Source organism: Lepisma saccharinum, chromosome 21 (assembly GCF_977018435.1).
Source record: "Lepisma saccharinum chromosome 21, izLepSacc3.1, whole genome shotgun sequence".
In the NCBI taxonomy this organism is placed as follows: domain Eukaryota; kingdom Metazoa; phylum Arthropoda; class Insecta; order Zygentoma; family Lepismatidae; genus Lepisma; species Lepisma saccharinum.
The window spans coordinates 22,752,938-22,777,351 of NC_139249.1; the positions used below are offsets into that span (position 1 = coordinate 22,752,938).

The 24,414-nt window shown below is 39.9% G+C and overlaps 1 protein-coding gene across 2 annotated transcripts in view; it reads left to right on the forward strand.

Annotated features, from left to right (window-relative positions):
- The first annotated feature begins 983 nt into the window (after window positions 1-983).
- Window positions 984-24,414, forward strand: part of LOC146004086 (pancreatic triacylglycerol lipase-like) — a 41,591-nt gene continuing 18,160 nt past the window's right edge. The window contains exons 1-9 of one of the 2 annotated variants that reach the window (XM_083142715.1): window positions 984-1,100; window positions 2,695-2,798; window positions 3,510-3,652; window positions 6,230-6,349; window positions 9,395-9,532; window positions 16,436-16,544; window positions 19,699-19,803; window positions 22,362-22,564; window positions 23,775-24,018. In XM_083142715.1, coding sequence (XP_082998841.1) covers window positions 2,735-2,798; window positions 3,510-3,652; window positions 6,230-6,349; window positions 9,395-9,532; window positions 16,436-16,544; window positions 19,699-19,803; window positions 22,362-22,564; window positions 23,775-24,018 — 1,126 coding nt within the window. In that variant the 5' untranslated portion in view covers window positions 984-1,100; window positions 2,695-2,734. Of the gene's footprint in view, window positions 1,193-2,694; window positions 2,799-3,509; window positions 3,653-6,229; window positions 6,350-9,394; window positions 9,533-16,435; window positions 16,545-19,698; window positions 19,804-22,361; window positions 22,565-23,774; window positions 24,019-24,414 lie in introns of both variants that reach the window. The other variant, XM_083142716.1, reaches the window with a different exon arrangement.

Here is a 24,414-nt window from a genome sequence, read left to right on the forward strand (position 1 = left end):
CATAACAAAATAAATTTGGTTTAAGTAAACCTTTTTAAATGCCATATAATCTCGAATGATTGATTTATTTGCTTTAATTTACTTCGCTTTTGTGCCAATTTTGGCTAATTGTGAAGATGGGGGTGAGTGCTGATGTGATGAAATTGATGAATGGACACTTACAAACATCAATGCCCAGTCCGCGATTCGAACCCGTGACCCCTGGCGCGATGTGATAAATAATCTCGAGTGAGATTAGGGCTGTCTGGGACTAAGCCTCTCTCTCTATCTCTATATATATATATATATATATATATATATATATATATATATATATATATATATATTGAGACGTCTGTCACGTTCTCTGCCTCATCTCGATAAGTTCGAAGTTTTTTCCTCGCTCTCGTCTCGTTTTTTACAAGGCGGTTATACCTGCCATACAAGTGTTATACCTTGTGTCTTGTTTCTCGATTAGACAAAAGTGGCAGATAAAAGAAGTAAAATAAACCAAATGAATCAACCAGAACCTACTGTCTCATAAGTAGCAACATACTCGCTCACAAGAACAACCTCTGTGGATTTTACACTCCTTCCTGACAATTGTTCCATTGAAACAATGTGTGCTGTCATGTTTTCGACTGATTCCTCTGAAGTTGCCATCAAATCATGAACTTTATTAGCCAATTACTCATATCGAGAGATCATTCATGACGGAAAATGATCGTGAGGAACTGTGTATAGGTAATTGTTAAACGTATCATTGTTTACTAGATAAAACATCGTTCCAAATAGCATACAAATGATGGAAAAGTCTAGCGATATACAATAGGTATGAGTATGACAGTTACCTCATTAAAACAATGTTTCAAGATACAGATAAAGTATGGAATCATTAAACAGAAAGGGTAATCTATATGCTTCGTTAATTTGTAATTTACTCTCTAGGTGGAGGTACGTTATGACTTTTATTGAAAATTGCTACCGACAGTGATGTGTTTAGAGGGTAATAAAAAGGTGCAAAGGCAATTAGCTCGTGATCAGACTTGAGGGATCGTTAATAGCAGATTATAAAATGTGCAAGAAGAATATGCAGTTCTCATACCACAGTTTAATTTAGGGTGAGTTGAGTTAGTTTCTCTGTTTAGAACTTAATTTCGGATTCAGTGGTTCTTATTGGATAAAGAAGAGGTTTCTATCATCTAGTGCCCTTGTACGTGCGTTGTAAAATATTGTAAATCTCCGAACTTGTGCTTTTTGTAAAGTAAATCTCTGAAGAAAGTGTGATGTGCTGAAACGTTAAAAAATGTATTTCTGTGATACAAACAGATTTGTAGAAGACTATTTTATGCGCAGACAAGCTAATTGGGATAGATTTGACTTGATTTTTTGCTACTTAGCGTTGCTTTTCTGCCATTTTTAGCTATGAGGCGACGAATGATGCTGATGAAAGGACAATCACAAAGAACGCCTTCACCCAGGTCTGGATTCGAACCCGGGACGCCTGGCGTTGTAGCGGGGTATTCTAACCTCTTCGCCACGGAGACCAGCCTACAAGTGTATGAAAAAACATGTAAAGGTAAAGCTAATCCCTGTGTTCGCACGAAGGCGCGAAAATAGAACTCACTCACTCATCTTCTCGGCCATAAGGCGAATGATGTGATCCTCTCCACGCTCCAGCTGCCTCAGTTTGCTTCCTTACTTTGTTATTTTTAATGTAATATGTGCATATACGCTAATGGAGGCCGCTCCTACAATTCAGTTGTCATCCGGTGAAATGTGCCTCCACCGGAAATTGTTCTTGGGTCATTTCGATTATCCAGCCGCCTTTATCCATTAAGGTTTGCTCCCAGGCGCCCTTTGATGAAAGGCTGGGTGAATCCATGGGCGTAACTTGGGACTTAACTTTGGGGGGGGGGAGTACGAACTTAGGTTTAACTCTTGCGGGTGCAGTCGAAAAGTTTTCCATCCCATAGAAATAGTGTCCAACATTATTAGCTAAATATCTGTTACATTTACGAAATCATAAATATTATTATTTATTACTTAGCTTTTGAGGTCTTAGGATGTTAACAAAAGTATACTTAACTTGTAAATTTTAACAAACCTGAAAATTTTGGAAGGGGAAGTGCACCCCCTTGCTCCCGCCAAGTTACGCCTATGGGTGAACCTCGCAGCCACGTACGCACATAAACAGAAAACACCATACAGCTTGACAAGGATAAGTAGAACCCTGGGAAAGTCGGATCTAAGGTGTTTTCGCTCTGGTTTCTCCTTCGCTTCTGCCCCCGTGTTGCCATATTTATATTTCCCTCCCTTGTCAAGTTGTCAAAAGATTATTAATTATCGTATCTGATTTGTCTGTGTACAGTTTCCAATTTATGACGATACACTTGGCACTGGCCAAAGGTGACGATGTGTTGCAGAACGTCTCGCATTTTGGCAACGCAGGGACATTATTACATGGTAAACAGCTGATTACATTGCCCACGTTCCCTTCGCTCCCTTCGACTACAGTGCCACACTGAGTTTCTCTTCTTGCCCAAGCTCTGAGATATCCATTTCGGCAATGGTAGTTGGGTCTCCGGGGAAAGGTGTTATTGTTATAAAAATATAACAGTTACATTATATTTAATGACGGTTACGGTAAATACATTATGGACAGCGTCTAGTTCTTTGTAAATGATAATATTTTGCACCCAATTTGCTTCGCAGAGTATACTACTCACCATCTTGAAACTTCTGTGCTGTGGAGATGATGAAGCCAAGGATATGTGCTGCCCTCTTGTTCTTCTTGTATGTGGTAGATACTGTGGTGGGTAAGTAAATGTTGATTCAAAAGCCTACTATGGAAAACAAAACAGCGTCTGACAGTATGGATTTTCGTTTGAAATGATCCTCTCTCTCTAATATATATATATATATATATATATATATATATATATATATATCCCTTCTGTCTTGTTCCTTTATATGGTTAAGTTTTTTCTGTCAATTTTTATTCTTCTGTGTGTGTGTGCGTGCGTGTATGTGTGTGTGGGGGGGTGTACGTGTGATGGTGTGTGTGTGTGGTTTTTGCTCTGCACTTTATGATTCTGCAAACGTAGACTCTTTGGGTGGGCAGAGTGTCGGGGATTAGAACTATTTAACGGGATGAGGGGTGGGTAGAGCCCACCCTCGCCACTTAACCACAACGCCCCTGAATTTGAAAGCTTCACACATCTATACTCAGCGACACGAAATTAGGCGCCTGGCGATGTTACCACACTGTCCCTGTTCATAACGAAATTTGTCAGGAGGTTTACGAGGAGGTTTACGAAAACGTATGTTCTGGCCTTGCAGTCCGTGTTTGTAATGTAGATCACACAAAGACGGAATCAATACTATCATTTGTCGATCAGGCACCACAAGGTATACAGTAGTTGGCACGTGCATTAGGCAACACTGCATAATAAACGGTGACGTGTAGTATGCAGAACCAGCGCCTAGTTTCGCGGTCCCTGGTATAGAAACTCTTCCACTTGTTTCAGGGGATAAGTGTTTCGACGGCATTGGATGTTTGTCCACTGGCAGGGAATGGGATCCTCTCAACGACGGCGCTTATCACCCGTACCCAAAGAGAGATCATGCAAGGAACATAAAGCTTCAGCTATTTGTCCCAGGGCAGAGAAGCGTAAGTATTCATTTATTCTTATTTTTTCTTTTGGCGTGCCGGCTGACCTACTATCAGTGACAAAAATATTGAGCCATCTGTTTACGTGCTTGTAAAATTGTACTCCGCGGAAGGAAAAGAGTCAAATATACGTCATTGGAAAGCTACAATTGTCTCCTTTTAGATAAAAGCAAGACAAACTGATTTTAACTCTGTCTGTTTTCTATTCAGACAAAAATTTTCGTAAAAGTGTAGTTTTTCGTGTGTTTTTTACATAAGTCGAATTCAATTGTGTGTAGCTTCGTGTAAAACCGTCGTATTTTTTTTTTTTTTTTTTTTTTTGTGACTGAAGCATCGTTTATGTGAAAATATCTCAGCCAAATATAATGGTACTATCATCTGTGGAACAGCCACAATTAATGATTAATTATGATGTTGCAATCTCGGTAATGGTCAGCCCAATGGTCATGACAGCTTATCAAAATGATGGCCGTGGAATAATAATCAAATTTCCATATCTCATTCTTGCACACTGTGCGAATTGAAATCAATACAGAGAATTGTTTTTCTTGGTAACCGGTTCCCGCGCAATTCGCATCGTTGCTAAGAACGCAAGAAGAGCAAGTGAGATTTGTTGCCAAGCGTTGCAGCTTGCCCTTTAAACTCCGCGTCCAAACAGCTTTGATTCACACTGGAAATGAGCCGAAACAATGTGTTCCGCAAAGGAAAGCATTGTAGAGATGCCGATTTTTTTTTGTCACTTCTGTGTTTAACATTATTGCCTGAACTCCAACATAGCCATAATAATTATTTTGTGCATTCTATCCAGGAAGTCGGTCTCTCACAAGTTTGCGTGTTGTTCGTACGCACAGTATTGAGTGATGGCTGTTCTGTGAAGCGATTTTTTTGTTGCACGAAAATGGCAAGACGGTAATATAGTGGTGCAAAAGCAATGATAGTTAATACCAAGACATATTTCGACCAGGAGAAACGAATGGGCGCATCTCAAGACATAAACCAAGATGTCAAGTGCATGGCGGAGTGCTTGGGAGTTACGTCAGCACAGTGAAAAAGGTATGTATAGAAAAAGGGAATAACAAATATTTGCATCGACCCAGTATTTTATTGGGCGAGTTTTTCCAAGGTGTAGTGAAAAGAAAGATACGCGACTTTTATCTTAATTATCCAGTTCAATAGAATCCATTATGAACAGCATTTTATACTTTTACCTTTCACTCATTAAATTTATTGAAAATGTATTAATGTTTTAGTCCTTCTGTCTCTCTTAATGAACCCACAACTCCTTGCTTATTACAGGAGTTGCAGCTGTGAAACAGACAAAAATATAAAAACAATATTTCAGGTGGAATTTATAGCAGCACGTTAAATGCTGAAACCACCACCACTACTCGATACAATGCTTAAGTGAATTTTGCAGAGTTGAATTGTTTTCTCTGTTTAAGTCCACTTTATGCACAGGTAGGCTAATCAGGACGGGACTTACAGTGCAAAGTGGGATCCGAAGCACTATGTATGTACCTTCGCCGGATATCGAAGGAGACGACGTTCATATGAAGATAAAAGCTAGAACAAAATGTAGTATGTACAGCAGCAAAACCAGTACAGCAGTACTCCATTTGCAATATGAGAAATATTTCATTTATTATTTTATGCTGCGACATTAATTTGGATCGGCTCGAAAGAACGCACTTGCGCGATTCTCGCAGCGAAGCGGCAACGCTGTGGAAGTCTTCTGCAGCCCGCGGAGTCTGAGATTGGCCGTACCCCGCCATACGTCATGCACCAGTTTACCATATTAGGAGTGCGAAAGAATAATTAATATCTGGAACCATTTTTAATGCACACGCGTCAAACTTCTGGAATTTGATCAAATGCGTAATATCACCAGTTTCTTGCAATTTCATTGAAATTGTAATTATGAATTTCAAGTTTGCGCGTTTCCCTAAAATGTGAATTTTTGAAGTATCTAGTACACATATGCATTTCATTTTTTCTACAGAGGTACAAAAATAATCAAACTTCAAGTTAACAAAATCTCAAGATTATATGTACAGTCGATTATGAACTGTATGGTGTTAAGTTCCCGGTTCGTGAAAATTGAAAAAAAAAATCTACACTTTTCAGTGATTTTTTCATTATAGTAAGAAAACAATGTTAAGATTAATTTTCATGTAACACTTATTAAAAAGTAGAGACTTGAAGCTTTGCAATGAGGTATATTTTACTTTTTTCCTCCCACAGAGTACAATTTTACAAGCGCGTAAACCGAGGGCTCAAAATCTTTTGTCACGGATAGTAGTCACTTTGACGTAAAAATATGGGGAAAAGTTTATATGTGGTTGATTGATAAAAATGAACAATAGGTTGTCTTTTCTCGGTGCCATCATTAAACATCAGGAATTCTGAGATAGAGGCACATGGTGTTGCTCGGAAGGCTATGGTTGAGAAGAAACATATAATGAGACAGGTGCTACTCTAGCGAAAGTAATATTAACAGACAGTGCGAAACAAAATCTAATAATTAAACACTATTCCACCTCGTGAAAAACTAAAATAAAATATTCTATCTTTCTTCAGTCAAACCCTGTACTTCCGAACAGGCAGAGCTTGGATCAAAATGGCTTCGACAAATCTAAGAAGGTCAAGGTTCTCATAGGAAGCCACAAAATGGACAACGAAGCCACGCAGCTTATGAATGTGAGTTCTTAATACATATTGATTGTTTAAAGTTTAGTTAAATGGTACTTTTCAATTTTGGTAACTTAACTCAAAGCTAAGTGTATAATGAAAGTTCTGTGTGGTTTCAAAAGGCTTTAAATTTGCTTATTTATTAATGAAATTTACAGTACAGCGAAAGCAATTTCAAACCGGAAAGAAATAACAGTAAAGGAATACATACACTTGTGTTTAAAACAAAACCAAACATGACCAAAGTTAAACAGAACTCTCTTTCACAATATCATTACTTATGTACACTTTTTTGTAGGTTGGCGATAAAAGACGAAGAATAGATGAAGATATCAGTTTAGTTTCAGATGTTCTTAAACTGATTCAATAGCCTATGGAATTAGGAACGTTGTATAAGTGAGAGTCAGAGTTGCAGTGTGGAACGTTTATGTTGAATATGCTCAAAAAGGTGTTACAACATTCTCAATCACGTAGAGCTGACCAAATATTCATAAATGTGCCATAACGAAGTCACACAATTCAAGTATATTTTTCATACGCGTACCATGATGTTTTACGCATTTCAGCAACGTATCTTCCTGACCGAAGGATATAGCTATGCAAAAACGTTGAAAATCAGGGTAAAGGGTATAGTTACCCTCAATATATTGCTGTTAAGTTGCTGTTTTAAGTTCACTTTATGCACAGATAGGCTAATCGAGATTTGACCTACAGATCAAAGTGCGATCCGAACCAATATGTGCCTCTACCGGGTATCCAGCCCGGGATCCCTTCATTTAAGGGAGAATTCACACCGAAGAAACACGCGACACGAGTGTTTCACACCGAAGAGACAAGATGCACGCCGCAAGCGACACTGGTTTCTTTGCTCAGTTTGCATGATGGTACCGATATAATTGCATTAATCAGTTTATTAGTCACCTGGAAATAACGTAACAAGAGACATTGTTACATGTAAAAGTGCGTTGTAAAATTTGTGCAAGTTATTGAAACTTGGGAGAGGCATGTTATGCACGAGAAACTGAGAAATAATATGCACTGACCTCAAACTGTATACGCTAGACATTTCACCCTGAATATTGATTGATTGATTGATTTATTGTTTGAAGTCCACTTTATGGACAGTAAGGCTAATCGGGACTGGACCTACAGTTTAAAGTGGGATCCGAACCACTTGTGCCTCCACCGGGTATCGAACCCGGGACCCCTTGATTACAAAGAAACGACGCTACCACTGCGCCATCGGGGAGGACTTCACCCTGAATAAAGCGAATACCTAAACACTAGAGAAATGGTTCTCAACCTTCGTGAAACCATGTTACGGTATTTTTTTTTAAGTCAACGCCCTTAGCCGAAGAATTTTCCTCGTAAATCTTTACAGTATTTAAGATTTTATGCATGAATTAACATGTACCTATGAAATTAAATATTGATAAATAAATTCTAGCACAATCAAGAGTAATAATAGTTTGATTACGTGTAGGATTGTTGATAAATATAAAAATATAGAAGACAAAGTGGTAACGTCGTCTCCTTGTAATTAAGTGATCCCGGGTTCGATAACCGGGGAGGCACCGGGCAGATCCAGTTCTGAATAGTCTATTTGTGCATAAAATGGACTTAAAAAACGAAAACTCACAACTCAAATATGATATTGGGATTATGATAGTTGTCAACCAGTTTCAGCAGAACATTTCGGTGCTCAGTATAGTTGATACGAGGGTACGGTATCGGGTCGCGGCCCGGCGGTTGAGAAACAATGCACTAGAGTACTTTACCATGTTGACTAATATATTTTGGACTAAAGTGCCTCCATAAGCTGACTTTTTCAAATAAAAGCAGTCAGGTAAATGGCCAAAACACGGCCTCTTTACACGATGTTGAAGGCAAAGTACAGCCGATAACTGCATCAAAAAACTTGAAAAAGCGAAAAGAACGTTGTGTTTAAATCTTAAAACAATGTTAACACATTGTACATATCCATGCTTTATTATATCAATAATTAGAGGTTCAAACATAATGCTGGTTGGAATGAAGCATTCGCTGCGCATGCGCGAACAACAAACTGAAGCAACACGATGCACGGTGTTGAGAAAACGGCATGGCACAGTCCGAGAGGCACGTAAGCGACACGCGACACGTGCATCTTGACGTGTATCTTCTTTTCGAAAGGTTGCATTGGTTACTGAGTGTTGGCTTCCAAGCGAGACGTGTTTCGTGTCGCATGTTGCGTGTTCCGTGTCGTGTGTTTCTTCGGTGTGAATTCCCTAAAGGCGACGACGTTACCACTACGCCATCGAGGAAGGCCCCCTAGCATATTGCAACATGACGTGAGAGCATATCAGACCATACTGTGAAGATAATGTGATCAGCACCACGCTCCGGTCGCATTTACCCCCTATGGTTGCCCCCAGGAATCTATATATTTGAGGCTGGGTGAACCCCACAGCCACTCCATGTAGGAACATTACTGAAATAAATTCCACCTTGAAATCATCCATCCAGAGAATCTAACCCAGGTCTCTCGCGTGGCTGTCAGACGCACTACCGACTGAGCCTAATCCGAATAATTGTGTGATATTCTAGATATTTAGTTTCTGCGGAGCAAAAGAAGAATTACAGAATGAACCATTATATGACACTTAACATATAAACAGGAACTACAAGACCAAGTAGGAACATGGAATAAACAACTATTGCAGCAAGAACTAAATAGTAATGTTTGTGGAGTTGTCATGTTGTCATGTTTTGCTTGTGTTTCTATACATATTTCAAAAGGAAATATGTATAAGATCTTCAGAACTTGAGCCTGGAATTGTTATATTATTCTTTATACAACAACATACCTAGTTGCTGATGTAATTGCAATTAGCATTGTCCTCTGACTTACTAAAGTATCCTCTGGTGGCAATGTGCCGTACATGTGCAAAGTGCTATTTCTTTATCTTTTGACAATGTTTTCCCCGTATTTAAGAACATTTCTTTACATTCTACTGTAAAATGTATTTTATAATTAATTGTTTTATTTCAATATGTTTCTGCTTCCCCATGCAGGATATAGCCAATAGCTTGCAGACAGTCACAGACTCCAACGTGTTCCTCATCCAATGGCCTGTAAACAATCGCGAGTGGGCGTACCACGTGGGAAGACTTGTAGGGCTGTTCGCCAGTAACTTGGTTCGCACTTTAAAGGTAGGATCATTATAATATTTTTTAAAAAATAAAAGATATCCGACTGCTTTTGGATTAATTTCAAGAGAAATCGTCTATATACAGATATAAATGAAGCAGTGTGTGGATTAACGGGGGGATGCCGGGGAATTCCCCCCACAGACACAAAAATCTCCGACAAAAGAAAATTATTGTTATCCCTGCCAGGGATGTTTTTACCCCCTCTAAGGAAATGTTCAGTACGGTCAATAAATAACCGGATTAAAGCCGTGAAAAAGCGAAATAAAGTGACAGAGCGATGAAACTTACGGGATATGTAGGCCAGGCTGGGGTACGCCACATGTCTGCGAGACGAGTTACAGACCGCGTCGCTAGGTGTCAGCACTGGCAGGAAAGGGAGGTTGTGTATGTGCAATTTGCCTCCAAGGTGCCAGTCAGTCATTCAGTGAGGTGAGGCATGGCGTTCACAGTGTCAGGTGACTCAACAGGGGAGTATGCCATTACGGATGAGTCCATTTCTGCCGTTGATGACCTCATAGGGGAGTGTCGGGGGATTAGTCCGAACCAGATTGCAACCGAACTCTGCATTAGGCATAGTACAGCATACACTATTCAAGATGAGGCACACAAAGGAGATGTACAGTGGGATCCATGAGTATTACCGTGCAAATTGTTCATGACTATTTTCATTAATTTTTCCCTCACATACTGTGTGTTTTTAAGCGATGATTTTTTATGTATGCTGGTGCAGAAGTTGTCAACAGCTTGTTTTGAGTTTTCTTTTAATTCTTGAAGCTATTATTGGGTCAAATAAAGTGCACGAACATGGTGATGGACAATTTGCACTGTAATACTCATGGATCCCACTGTACAGTCAGCTCAGAAAGAACTCCTGCATCTAATCTGATAATGCCGTGCAGTCGTGACTAGTAAGAAAAAAATGTCCGAGACCTCATTTCCATCCACACTGCCCGCCTGCACACGATTCAAACAAGACCTTGAATGAACTCGATCGACACAACCTACAGGAGGAAGGGGGAGGGGTGTTTAGATTTGCTGATATTCACTGAGAAGCGTGGATTTCCCTTCGACAGCCGAAGGCATTACGTAGTCGATTTTCCATCTTGCCACCGAAGTTCCCGGGTTCGATTCACGGCCTCACATGGATGTTTTTGTGAAGTTCCCTTCGTCAATTTCATTTAATTATTATTATTCATCCTGATCGTCGCGTTAGTCAGAAGTGGTAGAAAAGTGACCAAAAACACAAATACATTAGAGATGCGGTTGCAGATATATTCACATTCCTATATAAATTTCAGTTTGCGTGTGCCCACCCGTAAATGTGTTCTGATTTTATTCATGTGTGCCTGCAACAATACATCATGTATAACACTATCTTTTTTTTTTTACCTGAAAACAACTTCATGCAATCTACTAATTGCGACTTATCTACAGTTTAATACAGGATCATTTCACTGTAATGTCAGCATACTAGGAAAAGAAGTGAGGCTTTACAAATGCAACACGGGAATATATCTTCGTGTACCTGTGGGAGTTAGGATTTCTATATAAGAGTGACAAATGTCTGGTGTTTTTGTGTGCGTTCTCTCACACACGTAATCTCTTAGATGAGTTGTGTCAGTTCAAAAAACAGCATTTGACATGTTGATCTTGTTACAAAAAATATGTTTATTACAACTAATGTAGGGGAATCTGAAAATAAATCGACAACGTAATGCGTTGCGAAGCCAGAGGTCCCAGGTTCGAACCCTGGTCAGTCATGAATGTTTTTGCTATCGCCATTTCATCAATTTATCCTTTCTCTTTGTCGAGATTAACGTGGGAGATAGAACAGCGACCTATAGAATAACAAAAACCTTTGCTGACTTAGTTGTCTCTTCACGGTCTCGTCGTCGAAGGTTCCGGGTTCGAGTCTCAGCTTGGACATAGGCGTGTCCATTGGGAGTGTCCTTTCACAAATCTCACCCAACAATGTTCATTTTTATTCTTGCGACTGGGCAAGAATGGCAGAGAGAAGCGACGTTAAATAAGAAAAATGTTAGTTTCTAGAGAGATAGAAGGCATCTCAAAGTCTGGTCCAGGCTTTGAGATGTGTGTCATTGTAAATTTTAAATATATACCTAAGTAACCAATCAAACGGAAAACGAATTTTAAAAAAAAAGTTGGAAATTTTAACATATTCCATGGCTCTACAGCCCTGGAAGGGGCTTGGTCTATCTCCCGACTGCCAGTCTCCCTACCACAATCCTACCAAGAAGTGTGGAGATTTTCAACCGGTAATGAGGTGACGTGGAGTCGGCACGTCGAACCCTCAGCCGTTAGAGGAGATTTTTATGTTACATTACTCCCTCGTAGCTCCCCAATTTCCTCACGATGGTGGGTTGCCACCGGTCCTATACATAGGCCTAGAACCCAGAGACTGAACCCAGGCGGATTCGAACCCATGCCGTCACGCAGCGCCTTAGATAGCACGGTCACGAAGGACTGTTGGAAATTTTAGGCTCTTTTTTCTTTTCAGAAATATAAGACGGTACTGACTGGTTGATTTAGTTTATTTTATGCTATCGAAACGAAATTAAATCAAAATTAGTTTTTTTCATGTTGAGTTGCATTATATTCCATTATTAGCTTTACTTGGTTTATATGAAATTTTAAAATGTTCTTCATTGCAATTTTAACCACATATTAATTTTAATAATTACAGCAGCTAAATTCGTTTGTTTGGATATTGTTTAAGTCTACTTCTTATGCTGACAGACTAATCGGGGCTGGACCTGCAGGTTGAAGTGCGACCTGAATCACTACGTGCCTCCACATATCGAAACCGAACTCCTCGTTTACGAGGCACGATATCACAACTGCAACATCGGAGAGGCCTGCATGTTAGTTGCTTGATAAACGTTTTACAAATTTTTCGTCATGAAACGAATGTAATTGGGAAATCATTCGTGCTTTCTTCTTATCTTTTTAAAAATATATTAACAGCCATTAGAAGACCTGAGTTATGTTTAAGAATTAGCGGGAGGGGTTCATGTCGAGACTTTTTTGGAGCTACTTATGAGAGAAGGGTTTTCGGGGATTAAGACTGATTGATTGATTACTTTTGTTTGTTTTCGTCGCTTTTCTGCCACTATTGGATAACCACGAAGATGAAGATGAGTGACGATATGGTGAAATTGATAAAGGGACACTCTTAAAGAACACCCATTCCCAGGTGGCCGGGAATCGAACCCGTGTCCTTGGCGACGTAGTGTGCTCTGCTAACCACTCCTCCACGTATGTCAGCAGTGTGGGTTAAGAGTTTGACATGTGGGTCTGAAATTTCGATGAACCCGTGCATATCTCTCTGCCCCCTACCTACCCCCCCCCCCCCTCGCGCGCACACAATACGCCACGCTGACGCATTCACACACCTGATAATTTCATTGCTATCACGGCGTTGGCATTGGTATCGCTCACGCTCTCAAGTAAAGCAAGCGTATTGCGTATTGACTTGCAACTTATTACAGGACGTCATCCAATGCAAGGAAAAAGAGAAGAAAAGCTAATTTGCTCTCGATATCCAGGAGTATTCGCATCAAGGACGTGCACCTTACAGTAGTTCGTTAAGAACCTGTGTCTGTTTCTCCAATCAGTGTTGGCTGTCTTGATACATTAACCGTGGTTTTTCGTTGAGTCGAGGCTCGGTTCGGGAGGGGAGGGGGGGGGGGTAACGGAGTACTTGATGAGGCGAGTGTACAACGTAGAAATTTTCAGCGAAAAATGCAGGCTCGACCATTGAGCTAGTCCTGGTCGAGCCTGCATTTTTCGCTGAAAATTTCTGCATACACTATTGTTCATGAACACCTTCAATATGGTGTTGCCTTCTGCAGTCAAAAACTGTATCACGGATCGCTGAACCTCCTTTATGGCACCTGACACTGTGAACATGAACACCACAACCTTCCTTCCCTGCCAGTGCTGCCACCTAGCGACGCGGTCTGGAACTCGTCTCGCAGACATGTGACGTACCCCAGCCTGGCCTACATATCCAGTAAGTTTCATCGCTCTGTCACTTTATTTCGCTTTTTCAAGGCATTAATCCGGTTATTTATTGACCGTACCAAATATATGTAGTTGAAAGCATACAGTATACCATTTCTACACTGAAACAAACACAAATGAAAAATAATTCGTGTCCATGAATTGTCTAAAGTCATCAATGATTTCCATGCCGAAAAGTATGCATCCTTCTGGATTAAAGGAGGGTCATTCTGAAACTGACAAACCTCACCGAATATGTATTAAAGTGTTCACAAGAAATTTGTAGGTGGTTAAATGGACATTAATTTTGAACCTGGCAAAGGAAATTTAGATATGTTTTTGGTGTTACTAGTTCGACAGCTCTTTTTGTCTACCAGTTTGGTTTTTTTTTAGAACGTAAATACACTATAGGCCTAAATTATGTCATAAATGTATTAAGTAAGATTTAATGACAGGTAGAACCGCAAGACAATAGTATATTTTACTGACTGGTAACATATATACAAATTTGCACACCCAAAAAAAAAAAAACACTTCCCAAAATTAAATCACAAATACGCCACTGAGTGGGCCAACGGCACCAGAAGGGGGAGCAGCCCCTCCTCCCAAGATTACTGGAAAAAGTTTTGTAATACGAATGTCAAAATTATAGTAATATTTTATTACAAGGAATATTGTTTTCTACTATTTACAGGCTGTCAGTTTCAACAATTAACTGCCAGGTTAACTTTATGCACAATAGTGATAATCGGGACTAGACCTACAGTTTAAAGTGGGATCCGAACCACTATGTCTCCACCCTTGATTACAAGGCAACGACTATACCGCTGCGCCATCGGGAAGACCCTAGAATAATGTTGACTGCCGTAACTAGGAGTGTTCAGGGGTGGTCGGGATGGGGTTGGAAAGGAAATATTAACAATTCTGACGTTCGGGACTGAAAAAATTCTCATTTTTGATCAGGTCGGAATTTTTTTGGAATTTCACGATTCCGCTTAAATCTCGAATTGTACACACTATTACCTCTTCAAGTGATTATCGTTGCACTTCTGGAATACGAACTGTTAATGTCAAGAAATGTCAGACTCTAGTAGTGCAGAAATATCAAGAATTAGCCTCTTTCAAATGAGATCCTTTGGAATTTCTCGGCTGTTATGGATTACGAAAAGTCGGGATCTGACCTCGATAATTCAAACCCAGTCATTTTCAATTATTACTTTTATTTTACAGTAGGCCTACCCTTCGGCATGGAAATATACGGATCATGAAGGACAAAGGGATTAATTGATATCGGTTTGACATCTGTCCTTTGTGAATATGTACAAAAAGACGAAGAACTGTCCGTCAACCAATTGATACATGTTTATGGAAAGGAAGAGAGGCGAAACCAGTTTCTATCTCGTAGATGGTAGACTGGAGTCTAAACTTGCATATAGCGCCAGGGTGGGCCATAAGTCAGTTGTCACTAGCAATCGTTAGACTTTGTTTTGCCTAGCGTAGTGGAAGTCAGTTGTGAACTTGACTAGTGCGTATTACCCAGCATTCTTATATTGGGTAATACGCACTAGTCAAGTTCACAACTGACTTCCACTACGCTAGGCAAAACAGTCTAACGATTGTTAGTGACAACTGACTTATGGCCACCCTTGAAATTTATGATTTGTAAAGTAATAATAATAATATCAATAATGATAACAAAACAACAATAATATAAGTTTCTATGACTGAAGAGCAAGATATGAAATCTTATTTTGCCCCCTGCCTTGTAATCAAGGGGTCCCGGGTTCGATACCCGGTGGAGGCACAAGTGGTTCGGATCCCACTTTAAACTGTAGGTCCAGTCCCGATTAGCCTTACTGTGCATAAAGTGGACTTAAAACAACATATCAACATATTTTGCCCCCCCCCCCGAATAAAATCCTGCATCCCCTAAAGCCAAAAGGTTAATTCGCACAGGGAAATGACGTACTTTGTTATGGACAATTTTTAGTCATAGATAGTGCCAGAATCTCATATTAAGGTATGTGGAGCGTACTGTGAGTTATCCGAGACATATAACATCGAAATAACAAAAATATCAAGAATAAAATGCTTTACTACTCCTATGGCTCTTTTAAGTCAGCTGTTTCCTCATGTGCACCATTGCTTTCTCACACACAAACACAGCTACACAGCTATGTAACACATATAAATAAATGCTAAAAATAGTAACGATCATGCTCTAGCTGTTCGCTTATGTTTGTGGAAGCAGGAAGTATACTTATTTACCTTATACTGGCTCCAGAGTTCGCTAGGTGCATGGGTTTGTCCATTCTTGGTTTCTTGTTGAATTAGTGTTTGAAAGGTTAAAGCGTGCATGTGTGTGTCCCCATGAAAATCTCGATATCCACAAGACCGACTCGTGTCGAGTTTCGAGGTGACATCGAAACTTGCCTCGTCTTGGTACTATTCCTATTTTAGACTAATAAGTTCCTCAAAATACAATAAGGGATGATAAATATAAATACGGTAGAAAATATTAGTTGGAGGGCACATGAGTGATTTATTACAGTAGTGCCAACTTCAAATAAGTTGGGGAAACAAGATAAACATAAACGATATTTTATACATATAATTCGTATATGCACCCCTTGAAGAATATTGCGGAGTCATATGTCCCCTCCCCCTAAGTCGGCGCCTGTGAATAATTATAAAATTGTTATTTATCTTCATGTTTTCCTTCAGTAGTCATTCATTAGCAAGAATAATATGTATTTATTTGTCCCAAAAAGAGAACTAATTTACTTCTCAAAAGAACAAATTCAATTTTCATACTGAATACGTTTACAATTTGTGATATCGTTACGTTATCGTAATTAATATTGCAATTCATGATTTCAGAATGACTTCGGTGTCCCAGCTGAGAATATCCACTTGATTGGATTCCACAACGGAGCACAAGTTGCGAGCTATGTTGGGGAGGCGGTCAAGCCGATTGGTAGAATCACAGGTATTTGACAAGCCTGCGTGACAAAACTGACGTTTACAAATTGAATTATAGGGTAAAAACGTTGTAAATACCTTTCACCAGCATGATACTAGGTACGAAAGATAATTCACAAGAAAAAACTCAGTTCAAAACAAAGAATATGACTAGTTTGTCGATTTTGTGTCACATTAGCTAAATCTCTATAAATCTGTATTTATTGGAAATGGAACAATTGTTGGTAACCACACTGGACGCACAAGTTACGACGAGGCCGTGTACCCCTTCGAGAATTATGTTGATTTTTTTTTCAATCGACAGATTTCGATGTTTTACGTAATATAAAATTGGTTCCAGTGCGTAGAAAGAAAAAATAACGGAGATATTTGATATTAAAGTTGTCCCGCGTAAGTAAAATCCTACCATTTCGGAGTACTTTTACTACTCTTTATGAGTAAAAACTGTTTGTATTCTCACTAAAGTAGCGAAAGATCAAGTCTAAATTACTATCAGTCCCAAACCTAACAGTCCTAGTCTAAAAGGCAACAAATCAATCAATCAATCATTATAAATACTGTTGTGGAATGTCGTGTTGGGTGCTATATTCACTTGTACCAAGCCTTCGGGCTGCTCTGCTTCACTGTAAGGTAACAGACGTACTTTTCTTCACAATAACACATTTTCGCGAGTTAAAATAACTGTTGAAACGTTCATAAACAACAAAATCTTCATAAAACATGCAAAATATTTCACTTTCTCGAGGGGGTACAGAGTGTCAAGGGGTACGACCAAGGACGGAACTACAGAAGGTCACGTAATCACTACACGTTCAACCGAGTGTAGATATCAAGCAACTAATGCTTGTAGTATCTCCAATAAATGAGAAATGAAAGTTTAAGATTGAATTTAAATCCAATACGTTTGAAGGTCACTTCACAGCACACAGCAAAGTATAACATACAAATGAATACAATATCTACCTGTCATCTAACAGAATGAGTTTGACCAATCTCGCTTTGACTGCTACGTACGCGGAGTTTTTTGCCCGTACTTCCTACCAACTGCCAACAGTCTCAAGCACAGAATTCACTGAGGAACCTGCATGCACAATCAACCTCTTGCGCATGCGTAGTACACAACATGTATTACGACAGGAAGTGGTATGAACTTAGTGGAAGTTAACAGCTAGAGCACCAGGGGCGATTCCACCATGTAGGAAGTGAGGAACTTCCTACAGTTCATTTATACTTGCTTCCAGTTCTCTACTTTTTAGGAGTTTAATACGTAATAATGAGCGTTATAAAATTATGAGCGCAATGTATGTACAATTGAGTAAGTTAGCTACTGTCAAGAGTTGACTGCTGTCGCTCGCTCCAGCTGCAGCCCAAAGACGATGGACACACAGGCCTTGCTGCCCGCCTGAAGAACCTCGCTGGTATCACTACAAACAGATGGGTGAGGAGTGGAAAAGGGGCAAGGGAAGGTTGCGGTTTTAAAGCATCCAGCGAGGAAGCATCGAGGGTTTCCGCAATCAGTGATGCCAACCCCAGCAAAATTGTACTAAACCTGGCACCCTGATTTTGGTATAATGGTCAAATATAGCATAATCTGCAAACGTGAGTCTCTGGGAGAGGAAATTAAAGTAAAATTAGGTCCAAATCTTATTTTTACTTCACCAACGGAAATGTTTCAAATAAAAGGGAGTATGTCTACACAGCGACAAGCGTTTTACAACAATGCCACAATCTATCCTCTATCTTTAACCAATTTCGTTTGTTGAGCCGTCGTACACAATTTTTCAAACCTTCCTCGGTTTACCATAACTTCTTCTTACCCCCAAAAAGTCGTCACTGAAATACACTGACATATGATAATAATCAATTCACAGGACGACAGAAAATGACAATGCCTTTTGACAGAATTTTCAGAACTAATCTGATCCCACCATAGACCCGGATTTAGGGGATTTGATTGATGATGGATTTAGTTCATTTTACTTCCCTTTTCTGCCACTTTTGGCTAATCGGTAATATGAGATGAATGTTAATAAGATGAGATGGATGAGACAGCAATCGCCTCACAGATGATTATACAAGGTGGTGCAAAAGTCATCACCTGATTTTCTTAGCCTATAGCTTGGGTTTTAAATTAAACAATGTAGGTTTTTTTGTGTTAAACTTTTATTGATGCTTGTAAGTTTTATGTTCTTAATTTTTAAAGATAACATCCAATAAATGACCACCATTCGAATTGATACAAATTTGGGCTCTTTTCTTTGCGTTGGTGGTGTTGGAAAGAATCTGTTTTCAATTTCATGCTGAATATTGTGCTTTAGTTGCTATAACGTCTCTGGCTTATTCACTTAAACCAATGACTTCAAATATCCCCAAAAGAGAAAATCTGAAGCGGTCAAATCGGGGAACCTGATTATGGCAAATCACCAAAACGGGATATTACTCTGCTCGGAAAAGTGTCACCAAAAATTATCACAATTTTTCAACGTTCTTGTGGGATATACTTATTCATTTTTGCAAACAATAAATTTAGTGAGTATCTTCTGTTTAACTGACAAAACACTACTGATATAAACAAGATGTCAAAGTAAAGGTCAGTTCAAATAGAATGATGACTTGTGCTCCATCCTTTACTAGCTGTGAGTCAGGCGGCAGAGTCTCACTAGTCTTCAAAATGAAGTCCAAGATGTACTACGTGGAAGGGAGGTTGACATCTGTGTGTCTTCGGAAAGGGTTAGCTCTTTCACCCTTGGGATTTAGGGGACTTGAGGAGGGGGTGTTGCTACAGCCCGGACGTCCATGTGAAAAGTGGCTGTAGCCCCTTTGAGAAGGATACAGAATAAAAATAATGAGATATGTACTTGAAATATGGTAAAAATATAAAAAATATAACCAACCATATAACAACTTGTCCTAAATATTATAACTTCAGTATTATTTTAGAGGCCTGCACCATGGAAGTTGAGTGTTGAAAACTGCATTTTGGATTCGCATAATGAACACTAGCTATCACATGATGAGAGACGCAGTCAGTAACATATGCAGGCTGCTAGATTTGCAAAGATTTAATCCCAGTTTTCCTTCAGATTATAAATGCTAAGGGAACTTCCATACCGAGACAGCATGTGTACAGGAAGTATTCTTCCATCAACCTTTCTTTGCAGCCCTCAACCCTGACAGCAGAGGGTACAAAGGCAAGAACCCTTCCCATCGTCTGGACCCTCTCGATGCTGCCTTGGTGGATGTCATACACACAACTGGGGAGAGAGGTAAGCATATAGATAACATTTCTGAACTTACATGGGAAGATAAGCACATCAGGTTCCAATGGATGGAATTTTTGTTTGTCTGTTTGTTTGTTTGTTTGTTTGTTTTTTTAGAAAGGTTCTTTCAATGCTTAACTGAAAGAATAACCGATAGCAAAATATTTTACTTTCATCGCCAATGCATGTGCTCAATTGCATCTAATGTATTTTTATTTATTTATTTATTTGAAAAATCCTGAATACAGAGAGAATCCATTTTATATCAGGATATCAACAGACAGAAAAAATTAGAAATTAACAAATGAGAAGCACACACACATATATGTGTAACAAGAATAAAACAATAACTATGATATAACAAATATTAATTACTCTTCAGCTGCTTAATGCACGCCTTTCTGAAAGCCTGCTTAGATATATGAAAGCCTGGAGGATCATTTAGTGTATTTATCTTGTTTGTAGCCTTTAGAGAAATTTTGGAACATCCAGGCATATGCGTACGCACGGGGGGATAATGGGGGGCACTAGCCCCTCCTAACAATCTCACCTAGAAAATTGGTGTAGAGAAATCTTATTTCCGTTCCTAAACAATATTTTGTTCTTTGAAAAATAAAGTATTTCAAGACGACGAAAGTTCGCAGCAACTACGGCGAGTTTATTTCCTATCACTTCGTTCTCCAGCAAATTACTCAAGCATTTCATTCGTTGGTAGCAGAATAAATTGGTTACGCATTCCAAATGAATAAATTATGTGTAGTTGTTTTGAATCTGCTGTATGAAATCATGTTTATATGTAAATTAGTCTGAACCACAGAGATAGAAAATAAAGAGGGAGAAGAACAGAGAAGTTTTGTGCTACGGTAGCTGGAAGTCTTCTAATACAGTGATTTTTGGTGGGTCAGGAAACACACTATATACGCTCCTGTTTAGTACCAATCAATACAATAGAACAGTGAGATGGAATGAGTTTTTTTTTCTTTCTCCGATTGAACTTTCATCAAGGCATTTGCCCTTCCTTGATCAGAGGGTCTGCGCACGCCTATGCATCCAGGACCAAAAAGTATGTAATTTCCAGCATTCATATTGGGCATGCATGCTTTTTTGGTTCACCAGCAACTAGCAGGCGTCTTCAACTGGAAGCGTCGAATTAAAGCATGAATTCAAGCAGATGGTCACATATCGAACTTGTACTGTAACTTTAACTATTACATATCAATCATGTGCATGTTTGTATCGCATGGGCGCAACTTGGGATGTAACTTGGGGGAAGGGGGCAAAAAATCGATTTTGGGGCTAAACTTTGGGGGGAAGGGACAGAATCAAACTTGGAACTTAACTTTGGGGGGGGGCAGAATCAAACTAGGGACTTAACTTTGGGGGAGAGGCAGAATCAAACTTGGGACTTAACTTTTGGGGAGGGGGCAGAATCAAACTTGGGACTTAACTTGGGGGGGAGCAGAATCAAACTTGGGATAACTTTTGGGGAGGGGCAGAATCAAACTAGCGACTTGACTTTGAGGTGGGGAGCAGAACCAAACTTGGGACTTAACTGGGGGGGGGGGCAGAATCAAACTTGGGACAACTTTTAGGGAAGGGGCAGAATCAAACTAGAGACTTGACTTGGGGGGGGGCAGAATCAAACTTTGGACAAATTTTGGGGAGGGGGCAGAATCAAACTTGGGACTTAACTTTGGGGGGAGGCAGAATCAAACTTGGGACAACTTTTGGGGAGGGGGCAGAATCAAACTTGGGACTTAACTTTGGGGGGGTGGAGGCAAAATCAAACTTGGAACTTAACTTGGGTGGGCAGAATCAAACTTTGGACAACTTTTGAGGAGGGGGCAGAATCAAACTTGGGACTTAACTTGGGGGGTGGAGGCAAAATCAAACTTGGACTTAACTTTTGGGGAGGGGGCAGAATCAAACTTGGGACTTGACTTTGAGGTGGGGGCAGAATCAAACTTGGGACTTAACTTGGGGGGGGGGGCAGAATCAAACTTTGGACAACTTTTGGGGAGGGGGCAGAATCAAACTAGAGACCTGACTTCGAGGTGGGGAGCAAAAATCGATTTTGGGGCTTAACTTTGGGGGGAAGGGACAGTATCTAACTTGGAACTTAACTTTGAGGGGGGCAGAATCAAACTTGGGACTTAACTTTTGGGGAGGGGCAGAATCAAACTAGAGACTTGACTTTGAGGTGGGGGCAGAATTAAACTTGGGACTTAACTTTGAGGATCAGAATAAACTTTGGACTTAGGTTTGGAGGCATAATCAAACTTGGCACTTAACTTGGGGGGTGGGGGTCAGAATTAATTAGTGTTCCATCCCATAAAAATAGCGTCCAGAACTATTTTTCTGAATAGCTTCCATTTGCACGATCATAAAAAAATACCCTTCAATACTTTGCTACTCAAACCCCAAGAGGTTAACAAAAGTGTCATTAACTTTTAAATTTATTAGCCCCTTGCCCCCGCCAAGTTACGCCTATGTTTGTATGCACGTATTTGTTTTGATATGTAGCTTGGCTTTTGCTACATCCTGTTTAATCACTTTTTCTGCAGATAGTGTACCCGGTTACGACGGCCCCTTGGGTCACCTGGACTTCTTCCCCAACGCCGGAAGGAACCAGCCCGGGTGCAAGTCAAGAAGGGACAACGAGTGCCACGGCAACATGGCACTCAAGTACTTCCTGGAGTCCATCCGGGGAACGCCCGGCTGCTCCTTCGTCGGGGTCATGTGCGGCGGGTTTCAAGCTTACTCGGAGGTCGGTACCACGGCCACAATTTTTACTTGTTTGAATTTGAATGCATGTTTTTTGTAAAGATACGTGTACTGGCCAAAACGTTCAAAGAGGCAAAACATTTATCTCCGTATTCCTTCATTGCATGCTCTTTCTCTCTCTCTCTCTGAAAGAGGGAAAACAAAGAAAGAGAGGGGAGAGACACTTCTCTCTCTTCTCTTCTTTTTCTTGCCTCTATCATTTCCCCTTACTCCAACTTCTTCTTTGTCTCTCACTCTGACCCTGTCTTTTTCATGCTCTTCTCCGTCTTCTTCCTTTCTCAATTCCTCTTTCCTTTCCTCCCTCTGTCTCTCTGTCTCTTTCCCTTTATATACATGCATACACGCACGCACGCACGCACATACATATATTCTTCTCTTTCCTGTTTCTTTCATTCCTACATCTCTTTCCGTTTCTCTCTCTAGTATTTCTCCTCATTTCCTTCCCATCACTCTATTTTCTCTTCTCCTTCTGTCCCTCTCTCTCTCTCTCTCTCTCTCTCTCTTTCTCTCCTCTCTCCTAATGTCTTCCTACTTCTTATTTCTATTCTGTCTCTTTTGTTTCTTCCGCTTGTATACTTCTCTCTCTCTCTCTCTGTCTGTGTGTATGTGTGTGTGTCTTCCTCCTCTTCTTCCTGTTTGCATTTTTTTGTAGTATACCTGTGTAAGTTACAGTCTCGCGTGGGACAGGAATATACTCCTAAGAAGTAATGAGGGAGGAGGATTACATTTTGCAAAAGCTACAGGGTGACCCAAAAAAGGTATTCGAAATGTAGAACCGTTCCTTTAAGTTTCGGTTACCTTTCTTTTGGGTCACCCTGTATAAAAATGCGGCAGTTGGAAAATAAAGTTCATTCTTTAATTTAGAAGAAAGGACATTAAAATAGAGTACTAATTGTAAGAATATTGAAAATTCAAAATCTACTGCAAGCGTCAATATTTCCATAATTCCGGCAATCTCCTAATATAGATAGAATAAATTTGATATAGACGATTTACCGAATCGTAGGTAAATCTCTTTAAAAAATAACAGTGGTTAAAAGTCAAAAATACTAGAATGAATAAATCACCACTGATTAGCTACAAATAGGTTTTTTTATATAAAGTTCACATTTCTAACCTTCCTAAATAATATAAGAGTTACATCTATCAAGACTTTATTTACTGGTTTTATTTACCACGTCTTTACGTTGCAGGGAAAATGTATTTCATGCGACGCCGACGGACGCAGATGCGCTCTGATGGGTCTAGGGGCGGACAGGTATCCTCTGCAACGCGGGGACAACAATAGGATGTTCTACCTCCACACGTCATCCGGGAGCGGCAACCAGTTCTGCCAACCGAGCAAGTACCTGCAGAACAACCCCTACGAGACATCGGTCACTACAACCGCTGCCCCTCCTCCACCCCCTCCACCCCCACCACCCCCGGCCAATCAAGGTAACTATCGCATTACTTATCAAGAATTAATGTACCTCAATAGGAATGTAGTTTTGTTATATGCAAATTTTTACACTAAACTATATATATAGGCCTAATGCTAAACATTTTTGTAACATTGTGTCCAATACACACAGATTATTAGAGCCGCTGTGGTAGTTAGTCGGTTAACCTTCTGACTGCCATGCTGGAGACCCAGGTTTCATTCCTGGGGTGGGTGATTTCAGGCGGGAATTTCACTAGCAATGTCCCTCAGTCTCTAATAAATGGGTACCTGGAACGACACTCCTGGATAAATGTGGCCGGAGCGTGGTGCTGATCATATGACCTCCACAAATAACAGATATTGTGAATGTGTGTAAAATACAAATTTACTGTACTCAGACAGTTAAAACA